Source organism: Calliopsis andreniformis, chromosome 12 (assembly GCF_051401765.1).
Source record: "Calliopsis andreniformis isolate RMS-2024a chromosome 12, iyCalAndr_principal, whole genome shotgun sequence".
NCBI lineage: Eukaryota > Metazoa > Arthropoda > Insecta > Hymenoptera > Andrenidae > Calliopsis > Calliopsis andreniformis.
In genome coordinates this window covers 10,617,422-10,630,245 of record NC_135073.1, presented here as the reverse complement: position 1 = coordinate 10,630,245, position 12,824 = coordinate 10,617,422, and the positions used below count along the sequence as shown (strand labels likewise).

Below are 12,824 nucleotides of genomic sequence, written 5' to 3'. Positions count from 1 at the left end.
GCCCTTGTCTTCCCTTTTTTACATGGCCCTGAAAATTCAATATCAGGACCTCTTGGGGACCATATGGTCCTTATTGAGAAATCCTACTTTAGAATTAAAAATTATTTGTATACTGCTTTCATAGTGCTTTTATTCTTTTCTAATATGATTTATACTACCCAATTAAGAATATGGTAAAATTCTATGTGCAGTCCATACCTGCCAACTTCCAGCTTCAACAAAACGACGTTTCACAGGTATCAACCTAATACTTAAATATAGGTCATTTGTCAAGAATAGTTTCAGGTTTCAATGAACAATTAATGCTAAAATTTAAATAGCTACGAAAATTTGATAAGCACTGACCGTTGCCTCTTTGCTTAATGAAATTTGCTTTTACAGAAATAATTTGCTAAATGTTTCTCTAAGACGCATCTTCAACAGATTGCGGCTGAGGATGGAGTATTTCTCACAAGGTATACCTATCTACCTACACAAAACGTTCCACTTGGCTGCTCATGCGAATCTTTTGACCTACGGCTGCTTCAGCCTTTAACGTGCAGTGATACGTTATCTCGAGACGTAGACCTCTTTGAACTATATCCTAAATAACCAACATCTCTCTCTACGTTTAATCTGCAGTGCTTCAATGTTAACTCACTTTTATGCATAAGTTGTAGAAATTCTCTTATGCAGGAATGAGTACTGCAAGTCAGAAAGCTTATATTTAATGTTCATTGTATATACATATATTATAAGTCAAATTAATTTGTTATCCCTTCCAACATGAATCCTCTTTATGGATTTTTATGTAGTGGTTCAAAATGCATTACAGTATTTTTCTTCCAACAAGTTGAATAAAAATTTATTCTTGATATGTTTATTTCTAAAATTGAACCATATGTAAAAATTTATTATTTCATAAAGTATTTTTAAGTTTTCAGGAGAATTCTCGATAACTGTCTTCAAAAAAATTTCAACGATCAATTCTTGAAAATTCTTTAAAATTCGGTAATATGGATTTGAGTAAATTGGACGTGTACCTCATTTTCCTATTATTTCAGTTTAGTTTAGAACGTAGAAGTCCCTCTTCATATAAAGAATTCTAAATTGCTTCAGCATCACCCATACAAGAAAATAATTTTCCAGTTTCCACAACAGAGACCCTGTTCAATTCTCTCGAAAGCGTCGTCGATCGTCAGACGAAAAAAAGAAAATATTACCGAATCTCTCCCCGTTATCGATCCCTCCCTTTTGTTATCACTGCGCCTCGAGCGCTCTCCAAATCTTATGTGTCGAGATACGCTATATCCAGCGGTTGCATCGATCCTCGTGTCGGCATCCGTTTCCTGTTCCCCCATTTCCATACAATGGACACTGCCGACAAATATAGATCGTCTGTGCATTTAATGAGACTCTCGCTATCAGGAGGCCGAAACGGGGTCGTAAACCTCGTCGACCTTATTTTCCGCGTCAATAATCCAGAAAATGCACGCGCAAAACATCTAGTTGGGAATTACGCGAACGACTCTTCTCTCTCGGCTCCCCTCGCGGTGAGTACGCGCAGAAATTAAAATTTCCCAGCCAGAGGCGAGCTCGACCTGTCTTGGATACTTCACCGTGGCCGAGTTGATTAAACGAGCGCTTCGATTCGTTATTCGAACTCGACGCGCCTCCAAACTTCGAAACCTCGACTTTTCCTCTTCGAAATTAATTGGGTTAATTTCGAGCTAGAACTAGAGACACGTTCAGTCTCATTTATCTCTTCCATCGATGAATGGAAGAGATATCTCTCTCTTTTCGGGGGAGGTTAATTATTTGATTTTGCATTTTTGTTATTTTTGCTTTTGTTTCTTTTTGATATTACCTTGGATAAATTATAATATTATTATCGTTGCATTTGAATTGTGTAAAAGATACTCTGCTTAAATTCTAGTTGCATGATAATTACATTCATTCTTGCGCAAATAATTCCTTTTCTATTAAAATAATATAATACTGAATGTACTTTTCTTTTTGGAGCTATATAGCTACATAACTTTTGGCAGTATGTATGAAAAAAGAATTTAAAGAACATGATTCTCATATTTTGGAGTAGAAAATGTGTCTTCCTTAATTACAGTTTAACATCGATTTTAAAGTTTGCATATTTTTCCTCCATAAAGTCTGTTAATGACTCTCAAAAGTCTTCCAGTTAGTAATTTCATTAATGCGTAATTACCTAGTTCATTAAACTCGTAAACTTTCTATCCCAAAAACATTTTGCAAGTAGTAGAGCCTGTTTATTCAGACCATAAATTAAGCAGCTTTACTTTAGATTTCTTTTTACGATTAGACATTTTTTGCCATCATTACCGAATGCTTTTTTATTCTAGTTCTATATCCAGCGTATTTTTGAACTCTTATTTCTCATGCTGAATCGATGTTGTGTCGTGTCCTATCTTCGAGCACCGCCCACCGTGTCCTTTCCCGCTTTATTTAGATCGATCCCTGTTAGAATTTATCAGACACGACGCATTTGTGATTAGAGTATGTGCACGTATATGTGTGACTCGGCCTTCGACGAAAACGATTCAATCTCGTCGCGTGAGGATTCATTCAAGTTTTATCGAGCCTGTTTTTATCCTGTGAGAACATCGACCAGGTGGATGGTATATTAGCACTTTTCTCTTCGGTGTACTTGCTTCGCTGATTATGCTGTTATTACCGTGCTTCGAGTGCAATTATATTTCCCACCTTCACACTGCATTCGAGTTTCGTGTGATACCCACGCGTTCAGCGATAACGTTTATCGTAGCAACGTTCTATGAATATTCATCGACTCATTGAATCGTGAAAGCTACGGGAACTTCGGACAAAGGTCCCATTTTTAAAAAGAAATTTGGTGGCCTAGTTCGAGTGGATACTTCTGTGAATTAATTAAAAAAGAGAGACTCTTTTTGAAGTATGAGAACACTTATAATATGTTCAAATGTGTTACTCTTTGCTCACTGATCTATTCTTACTGACGAAAAAAATGCACTAAGGAAATAAATAATAAAATGGAGTAGTAATATAGAAAAATTCTATTTCAGAATATCGTAAAAAGTTAGTCGTCGAGTTGCATCAGGAACCCATCATCAACGAGGCACCGAGTTGCATGTAACGCGCCCACAAAGAGCCTTCTTAAATATTTGCATCACTATGCAAATATTGTACACTTTTATGTAAAGAAAAAATCGCTTAATTAACATACGTGTGTCAAAGTGAAAGGTCGAGCAGCCTTCTTCAGTATGCAAAACCAGGAACCCAATTTCTACGTAAGGAACTTTTTACAACTTTCGATTATTATTTTCTTTCATTATGTTTCTTCGGAGAGGAGTTCTAGCAGGAACTTTGTAATTATAAATAAAGAAATTTCCACTCACCCGACGTTCCTCCTCACGTGCTGCTCTCAAATGAGACTCGATTGCATCCAAGTCGATCTTTGGCATCGCTGTTTCGATATTGTAAACGTCGAAGCCGCCTTCAATGAAAACAGAAGAAATGAACATGAGACGTTTCTGAATGTTGCATTGGTAAAATTAAAACTGATTAAAGAGCTGGAACGAATTTTTCTTTCTCGATTCATTGTCTCTTAAAAATTCTTTTCGTTCTCAAAAGAATTTATATTTTATATAAATATTTGGATTTAATAGAAATTTTTTTTTCCATTAAGATTCACTGTATTTCCACATTCTTTTCCCAATAGCTTTCTTTAAAGAAACTTTGAATGAGAAAGGAAAAATTAATTCAACGAATGGAAAGTGAATTTTTGAAAGAAAAACTGAACCTTGTCTTAAATAGATTCTTCACGAAATAATGCACCTTGATTACTCCACTCTTTTTAAACTATGCAACTTTTTCGACGAATTTCAAATCGTTTACACCGAGACACTCAAGTAACTTTTTAAACTTTTTCCATCAATTTTCTACGAGAGAATAATTGAATCAGAAGCCTGTACAACGTACCAGGGGATACTCGTGAATAAGAAGCGTGAATGAGCAACGGGGAGAGAAACGTGTCACGTACACAACAGATACGCCGAGGTAGCTTTATTGTCATAGAGATTACGTTAATCGTGTGGGCTTCCTCTGTGGTGACAAGTGAAAACCAGGGAGCAAGTTTAACCGAGATTACGTATTTCCCAGTCGCATCGAAATCGAGCCACGTACATTGCCACTCTCATAGCCTTCATTGTCTTTTACGCTCTTGCACCGTAAAATTTCACTTGCCTTGAGTAACAAGCGAATTAAACGAAATCACGTTTCCGTTTTATGGAACTGTACCGCGAAGCTTCCTTTTCCGCTCGAGGAATGTGTCTGCAAGCTTGCGAAACTATCGAAACTTCAATCTTTTTTCCTTTTTATAGACAGACGATTTTATTTTTCACTTTTTAAGCAGAATTATGTTAATGATATTTGGATTTAAAAGACGTTAAATGTATTTACTATAGGTGGAAAATTTGAAATGATATTCTATAGTAAGAGAAAGAGAAATTAGTTCGTTAAATACAGAGTTCAAGTAACAATAAACAATTATATTAATTTAATTCTTGTATTACTGTATGTTACAGTAAATAAAAGAGTACTTATAATAATTTACTGTACAGAGTGTTCGACAATTTGTGTCAGACATTTTAGGAAAAGATTCTATATGCTAAAATAGGATGAAAATCAAGAACGATGAAGTTACGTTTGAAATTCCCACGATAAAATTCGCGGGAAACGTGTTTAACTTGGGATCTTATTCTACTGATGTTACTGTGTCTGACCTAGTTAACGTACGCCAGCAGTAGAGTAAGTAACCAAGTCAGACACATTTCTCACGCACTTTAAATGTATCTTTAACTATTATAATTCGAAAAGAAAACCTCAAACACAATTTCATCATTCCTAATTCTTGTCGTATTCCACTACGTAAAATGATTTCTTAAAACTTCTGACACCTGCTGTCAGACACCTTATATATAAGTATAACTTTAATGAGAATTAGCAAAGGGTTTTAAACTTCTAGCTAGTAGAGTCTATAATATGTATCAGTGTCCCTAACTGAACTAATTTGAGACGAAACCTCGAGACCCATCGCGTAATTCAATCACCTAGAATTGTTTCCCTATTCTTCACGAATGTGATCAAAAATTCATTAATCCTCAGAATATGTTCTAAGAATATGTTCGAACTCCTATAGGCATTAAGAAATCTGCTTCAACGATACAACTACTCGACATCTAAGCAGTTGCCATTAAAATTGTACCACTTCACAAATATTAATGCTTCTCGTTCTAACAATCACACGAGAAGTAATCTTCTCTGTCATCTCTCTAGACATACCCAGGTATCACATTTATAATTACTTTCATATTCAACATCTAGCATCTCCAACAAGTGTTACAATCTTATTGCCCTCTACTGTACACAGTGCGCCTAAGGAATCCCAATTAACCAAGCACTGCATACCACACACATCCCTAAAATCAATTCCACCACATCCTCCAAGACAAGACCACCACCAATGAAAAAAAGAGTCCCACCTGGTCCATTATCCACGTCAGCCCTCCTCTTATCAGGCCGCCTCTGCCCATTGGACCCTCTCAGCTGCTGCTGTTGCTGCTGCTGCTGCTGCCTCCTCTTCGCCTGGTTCCTGGCCATCTTCTCCTTCTTCCTGCAGTCGACGCTCGATGCCTCCGGCAGGTCTCGATCCAGCAGCTTGTTCGTGTCCTCGATCCCATCCTTCATCATGCTCATCGCGGAGGACCTCGAGGACCCATGGAGAGGATCCACGGCCTCCATCGCGACCACGTCTGGCACTGGTTGCACGTACTTCTCGAGATCGACCCCGATGTCGCGGCCGATGCTCGACAGCAGGTCGATCTCCTCGAGCTTCGTGTAGGTGGGCTGCTCCTCGGGATAACTGTCCGTGTCGGTGTTGCTCTCCGAGTCGTCGTCGGCCGAGCCGTTCGACGTGACGGTCTGACGGTTGCCTATTTTGGAACGGGCCTGGTGAGGCAACTCCTTTGCCTCGCGTATCAGGTCGATGTGCTCCACCACGATATCCTCCGTCTGAAAAAACGACGCTCGTTAGCCGCCGCTCCCATGCAAGCCGCGATACAAAATACGGAGGCGTGGCGAATCGGTGGGACGAAATGGTATAGTAAATCAATGGAGTATCAAAGCTTCTTTTTATATTGTTATTATTAGACAGCAGAGTTTTATGGAAATTTCTATTACCATGAGCAGAGGTAGATAAGTGGAGCCTAGTTAAAAGTTTGTCTCATCTTTCAAATATTAATTTCTCTAGACTTCTTTTCATCGTACGCCAACTTCAGACAGAATCTCTTTAGATTAGTTCCGTCTTATGAGGCGTTTATGTAATAAGAAGAATTTGGAAACAGTGAAAGGTTTGAAGTGCATTAGAAATTGTTTAGGCCTTGATAACTTGTTTCTCAATGGTATTTCTCTTGTATAGAACGTATGATTCATTACTTCCTGTATCAAGTTTTCATTAGAGTCATAAAATAGATCTGATGCGAAGAAATTTCTCCAAGTACGAAATAATCAATACGTTAGATCTCTCTTAAGCGTACGTTCTTAAGTTGATTTGCCTTCTTTCCTTTTTTAACGTTTCTACCATGAACAACGCCTGACCGATTAGGATGTGGGGTATTTGGTACATTTAACGTCACGTTGAGAGCTAAAGCTACTTTGTATGCGCACCAGCTGGCGTTCAGTTACCAAGTGGAGGTAAGACCACGGCAAAGATTCAGGAAATTTATGATTAACGCCAGCATGTAACTACACGACGTAAAACAGTTAAGAGTTACGGTGTATTAAAATGAGGAACGTAGCGTGAACTCTGGTGAATACATTAATGCGATCCGCGCGAGTGTGCGCTTACTAGACGCAGTCGTTGGTCTTCCACGCGCGTGCTTGAAACTGTGACACGAGTAAAATGAAGTAAATTCTCGTTAGTTCTCGATTACCCCTATTTCACAAAGTCTTATTTAATATAAGGACGCGATAAAATTAAGTTTAAAATGATGCATTCAAATTTAGCTGCACAATTCTTCATTGCGCCATCTAATTACCTTCTGAGCAAGTTTATTTCTTTTAGATGTTTTTTGAATGAAACAAAGTTACATTTAAGAATGAAAAATATTCAAATATTTAAAGAAAAATTGTGAATAGGAAAAGAGTTCATTTGTTAAGTTTCATAAATGCTCTTGATATTCCTTTTATAGGAGAATTTAACACACGTGTGAGTTAACTTAAATGAGGTACACTGTAATTCAATTAAGCTCGTTACGAGTGTGTAAGATCATGTGTAATTAGAGTTGTCAGTTCAAATAATTAGTAGATACATATGCGCTTAAATTTATGTATGAGATTTTAGAATTATTATCATTTTTAGTAACGGGACTAAGCTCATTACAGATAAATGAGTTGAAATAATTTAGAAGAATTAAATTTTATTACAATTATTATAAAAATTGAAGTGTAATTTTGAGTGGATGTTTTCTTTATCTCCAAGATACATTTCAGAAATTAGTAGTAATACTTCAGAAGCTTATGCTATTCATCTGGGAGATGAAAGAGCCATACATTCGTAAATGCTTTCCTTTTGAATTGCAAATACTTTTATGTGGTAGACCTCAGTAAAAACGTCTGGCAAGGTTGGAAATACGAATATGATTACCATTTGTTTTGTACCTAGTATAATCTATATTCTATACATAGAACTAATATGGGTGCTCCATCATCAAGACGTCCAGAACCTACCGCAATCCTTAAGATTCATTAAAACTTCAAAGACCCACAAAAACTTCGGAAATTCCTCTAATGTGAGTAATGTTTAACCCAATTCTAAACAAAATGATTGAACTTACTGGAAACTTGTAAGAGAGTGTACGCCCACTGCTATCACACATTGAAGACATGTATATGTAAACTACATTGATGTACTCAGTTACATCCACGCTATGTTCCCGTTTTAGAACTCTTAACTCTTTCAGTTCTAACATAAATTAAAAAATAACTTCTCCAAAATTTGACTAGCTTTGAGGTATCTTTTACAGCCATAAAGTGTTTCATATAAATGTTCCATATAAATTTTTAGTAGATATTTGTCCTATTTAAATGTAACTCTACATATGTACAATTTGAAAATTTAGAGTATTTTACTTAAAACAGTGGAGGAGAGCCATTATTAACACTGATTGCCATATCATTCATATATGTAGAGCAATATTATTCACCCAATTATGAATTAAGTTACCCAGAATTTTTATCAGTACCAATTAAAGTAACTAACTTAAACCATCCTCACCTGAATTTAAATTCACTGTGCAACAACTAAAACCAATTTCCTCACAATTTCTAATGGTTTCACCAAAAACACTTAGCAGCACTCATCAACTATATCGCCACCAACTGCCTCCCTTAGCAAAAATTTTTCGCTCAAACGCAACACTGTGAAACCATTTAAAAATATTGTACCTTTCAAAAATGCAAAATACTACCATATCAAGTCATTTAATATTCCCCTATGTTCCATATTCATACAGTTGCATTTAAATTTCAAAAACCGCAATATTTTTTAATAACTTCACATTGTTGCGTTCGATCGAAGACTTTTTGCCAGAGGCAGTGCATCGATCCATTCATCAGCATATCAAAACCAAGCTAGCTGCAAGGACTCTTTCAGGACCTACCTCGCCAACCTCGCTGGTCTTCCCAGAGTCTGGTATCTCCTCGATTTCCGGAAACTGGAGGGTCTCCTTCACGCTGGTCGTCAGCTCGACGATCTCCACCTCGACGGGGACCTCTCTTTCCTGTTTCTTCTCCAGAATCGCCTCGGAGAGCTCTGTGGCTGTCTCGGCGACCGTGTCGGCGAGCGCCTCCTCCGGTTCTAGAACCGTCAGATGCGTCTCCGCCTCGACGACGCCGTTGACGATCTCCGATTCCGGCGAGAGAACCTTTTCCTCCGTCCTCGAGTCCTCCACGCTCTTCACGTAGTTTATACACTTCTCCGACGGCGGCACCACCGACTCGTACAGAGATGTTACGGTCTGGAAGCAGACGTCCAACGCGATGATTAGAGCTCACGCGGTCGGTTAATTGAGAGGCTGGAAGCGCGAGGCCTCTGAGTTTAATCCAAGGCTTCGAGAGGTAAATTTCAATGGGATGCTGGGATATTAGGAACAGTTGAAGTGTCTTTGGGAGTTGGGTGACGTTTGGCAGAATTTGGAGTGAACAGGGTGAGTCGTGCAACTGTATCAGTCATGCAACTGAATTTTCTTGTAGACTGTATGAAAAAGTGTAACTTTAGGGTATGAAGAAATATTTTAAGTGAAAGTTGTTTAGTATCGAGAGTATTTTTTTGATGTTGAATAACTTTCGTTTGAAACAGTTTTTTGTGGAATAAATAGTTTACGAGAATATTCAGGTGATACAGTTGTATGACTTGACTTGTATACTAGTTTTCTTTTTTCTTTCTTCTGTTAAGGAAGTGTGAGGTATTAGTGGTGATTAAAGTGATTTGGCATGTGGAGTTTGAAGTGGGGATAGTGAGTGGGAATGGGAATAGAATTGGGAACGATTAAGTATTTTTATGTTGGGGTATTTTGGGGCATTCTGGGTCGATGGTAGTAAAAGTGGAGACGAAATGAAGATGAATTCTTCTGCGAGTGATTATTAGGGATCTTTCTGAGTTTTTATTTTTGAGTGGTTGTGCAGACGTTTTGTGTGCTCTTTGTGAATCGTGTTTAATTGAATTCTCTTTCCTAGTCGATTTGAATAAGAATTAAAATTTTACTATAATGTAGATCTTTTACGAGATAGATTTTTTAAGACGAAAATCCATTAAAAATAGCTTAACACTGAGATTGTGAGTTGTTGAATAAAATTAGCTACAACTTGTTCCTTCTGATTTACCAAATATACCAAACTTGTGATATCAAATTTACATGTTGGTCCACTTAATCATGCTGTGAGCATGAAATACCTCAATTCTACCATCTACACTGCTAATATCTTCAAATGCTCTGCAAACTTGCAGGGTTTGCAGCTCTGCAATTATTAGTAGCACCGTGGCCAGAATCGATTAAGCCAACCATACCAAGAGACCGAGACACACAAACAAGAACCTTGAATCAACAGTAGAACCCTGCACAGTTGTGTGCTTTTGTTATTCGTAACAAATTTATACAGTACAACATACATATTACTTGAGGACAATAACTTACACACAAACCACTCGCGTTTATCTTAGCATGAGATGAGATAACTCCATGAGGCAGTAAAAACCTGAGAGATCTAGAGTGCAGATATTTATGCAAATTCATATTCTCACAGATGCAAGCAAAGAAACAGAACCTAGGTAAGCTCACTTTAATCTTGAAACATTATAATTAATCGTCCAGTTGCAACCTTATTTTTTATGACTTTGTATTTTAAAAAGTACGAAACGTTACGAGTACGAGCGTAAAAGTAAAAGTAAAAGAAAAAATAAATGCATAAAGATCCACAAGCTATAGCTCTGCAGTTGTAAAGCAGAACGACCTATGCCACATTTTCAAGAAATTTGATTTGAGGTCTTGAGATCTACAGAGTGATCAGTTTAACTGGAAACCCTCTGACTGTTGGCAACATTTATTCTAAATGCTGTAAGTGCATTTTGTAAGAGCTGCCAACACTCATTAGATGCATTCTAGTCAAACTGATCACCCTGTAGAATATAGGATTTATATTCTCAGAAAGAAGAAAGAACATTAAAAGAACTTCCTCACTTAAAAAGAAAGGATTCTAGAAAACACAAATCTACAAGATAGTATTAAAGTGCAACCCTCCAAACATCAATATCTCGAAAACAAAAATAGAATACTTGTCCCTATTTCTGTGCCTTCGAATTAAAACAATTTATAAAAAAGGATCTTTCATACATAATCGTAGGAATTATTTCTTTTACTCGAGTTCACTTATTAACACATAAGATTAAAAAATGTGTCATACTTGGAGTAAAAATTCTTTTTTTAAAACTGATCCTAATCCCAAGATACAGAAACAGGTGTGACTACAGAAATATCAATAAGAACAACTACCCTATGTGACTCAGATAATCTCTGCACAGAGATTAACGAGCTCATATCAAGCAAACACCGTGATCCCTCACCTGTATATTGAACTTAGGCTTCTCGTAGAAGATTTTCCTGTCGTTGTTCTGCCCGCAGAGGTGATTGATGCTGTCCTCGATGTTGTTGTTGTACTCGTTGTCGTTCTCGACCGGCCGCGGATCGATCTCGTTCACCGTGGTGTAATCAGGGCAGCTCTCGTGCTCGTCCTCCGTCAGATCTGTGTCCGACAGAAGAGAAGGTGCCAGGTGTTGAAAGCCTGGATAGTTAGGGTTGACGATACCGCGACCACCTGCGGGCAGATTTCCTTCCTCGGACCAGTCGGACCACTCGGACGGTGTCAACTCGTGGGACCAGTCTTCGTGAGAGGAGTTACGCCCTGCGGAATTTCATGCTCGTTGCACATCGCCGGAATACTGAATAATCGGGCATAGTAACGCGGCACTGACTCATCGCGGCTGTGACTATGACTCTCTCTGGGGCCTAGGGGATTTCGCGATCGAACCGTTTAGCACGTTCGGTGCCACCTTGGACAATGTACAAGGTGTCTCAGAACTGGTGGTGCAAGCGAAAGTGGTGGTACAAGAAAAATATTAATGATAGATTTTAGGGCTTTTATGGCTTGGGTCCATGACTGCCAGTTGGACCCTACGCGTAGAGGCGAGCAACGTCACTCACTCGTCTGTACACGTAGGTGTCAGTTGGCAACCATGCTTGGGTCGTTGCTAAAAGGCTTTTGGGTTGAAGTCGTGCCCAAAGAGATGTTGTTTCTGATGTTTCGCTGGCAGTGCAGCTAGCTTCGTCAGGGATATTGAGTGTCCTGGTACTAGTGTGTGTTTAGTGGTGTCGTGTACTTGAGGAGTCTGTGATCATTAATCTCTGTTAAGCGGTCAGCTGGATCGTAATATGAGTGTGGATTTCTGGAATATGTATGAGTACATGGTATCATTAAAGGCATATCAGTGTATCAATGCTTTCAGGAACTTTGACGAAGCTAGGATTTCCAGGAAGCTATGAAACGTTGGAAGTAATTTGCTTCTGGACACGGCTTCAATTTAAGTTTCCTGAAATCACTGTGAGAGAGGGAATAAAACAATGAACAGTAATTTTTGTAGGTGTATATGGTTACTTACTTTTAAAGTTTAATAATTGTTTTAATCTACAATTGACTTTGAAAGATTTCTTTTAATGTGAATGAAATTTTGGAGTTCATTTCTATGATGAATGATTCTTAAACTTATTCTATTTAAATATCAACTTTTGTTTAGTGTGTCTTCTTATTTGTTCAAGCAAGATGCGATTAATTTTGTATTATAATCTTATGCGTCATCGAGTCCTAAAAGCTACATTTAATGTCAAGGACGAAGTTCCTTTTCAGCGAGCTTGGATCAGTCTAAAATATCGAAGTTCGTGACTTTTATGACAACACAGTAGCTACATGAATTATTAGTATTTTGGTTTACGCCTGTAACTATTTCTGGTCCTAAATCATGCTCAAAACTAACTAAATATTTTAAAGCGTAAGTGATTCCTAAAGTCAAGGTTCCTTTGCTTTTAATTCCTACTTAATTACTGCGATCATTGGATGCGTTTTTCGAGGAACTATATTCTCACGACTATATCTAAACTTCTCTCCCTCATGCAACAGTTCAACCACATTCGTCAAAGCATCAGTTCCCCAGAACACGCATCCACTGT

The 12,824-nt window shown here is 37.9% G+C and overlaps 1 protein-coding gene across 7 annotated transcripts in view; it reads right to left on the bottom strand.

The window, feature by feature from the left end:
- The window catches only part of Schip1 (Schwannomin interacting protein 1), a 41,844-nt gene that overhangs the window by 16,014 nt on the left and 13,006 nt on the right, over positions 1-12,824 (bottom strand). For 6 of the 7 annotated variants that reach the window (XM_076389127.1, XM_076389122.1, XM_076389123.1 and 3 more), the window contains exons 4-7: positions 11,168-11,505; positions 8,709-9,065; positions 5,532-6,060; positions 3,387-3,484 (exon numbers count right to left, since the gene is read on the bottom strand). In XM_076389127.1, the coding sequence (XP_076245242.1) occupies positions 3,387-3,484; positions 5,532-6,060; positions 8,709-9,065; positions 11,168-11,505 (1,322 nt within the window). The remainder of the gene's footprint in view (positions 1-3,386; positions 3,485-5,531; positions 6,061-8,708; positions 9,066-11,167; positions 11,506-12,824) is intronic. The other variant, XM_076389125.1, reaches the window with a different exon arrangement.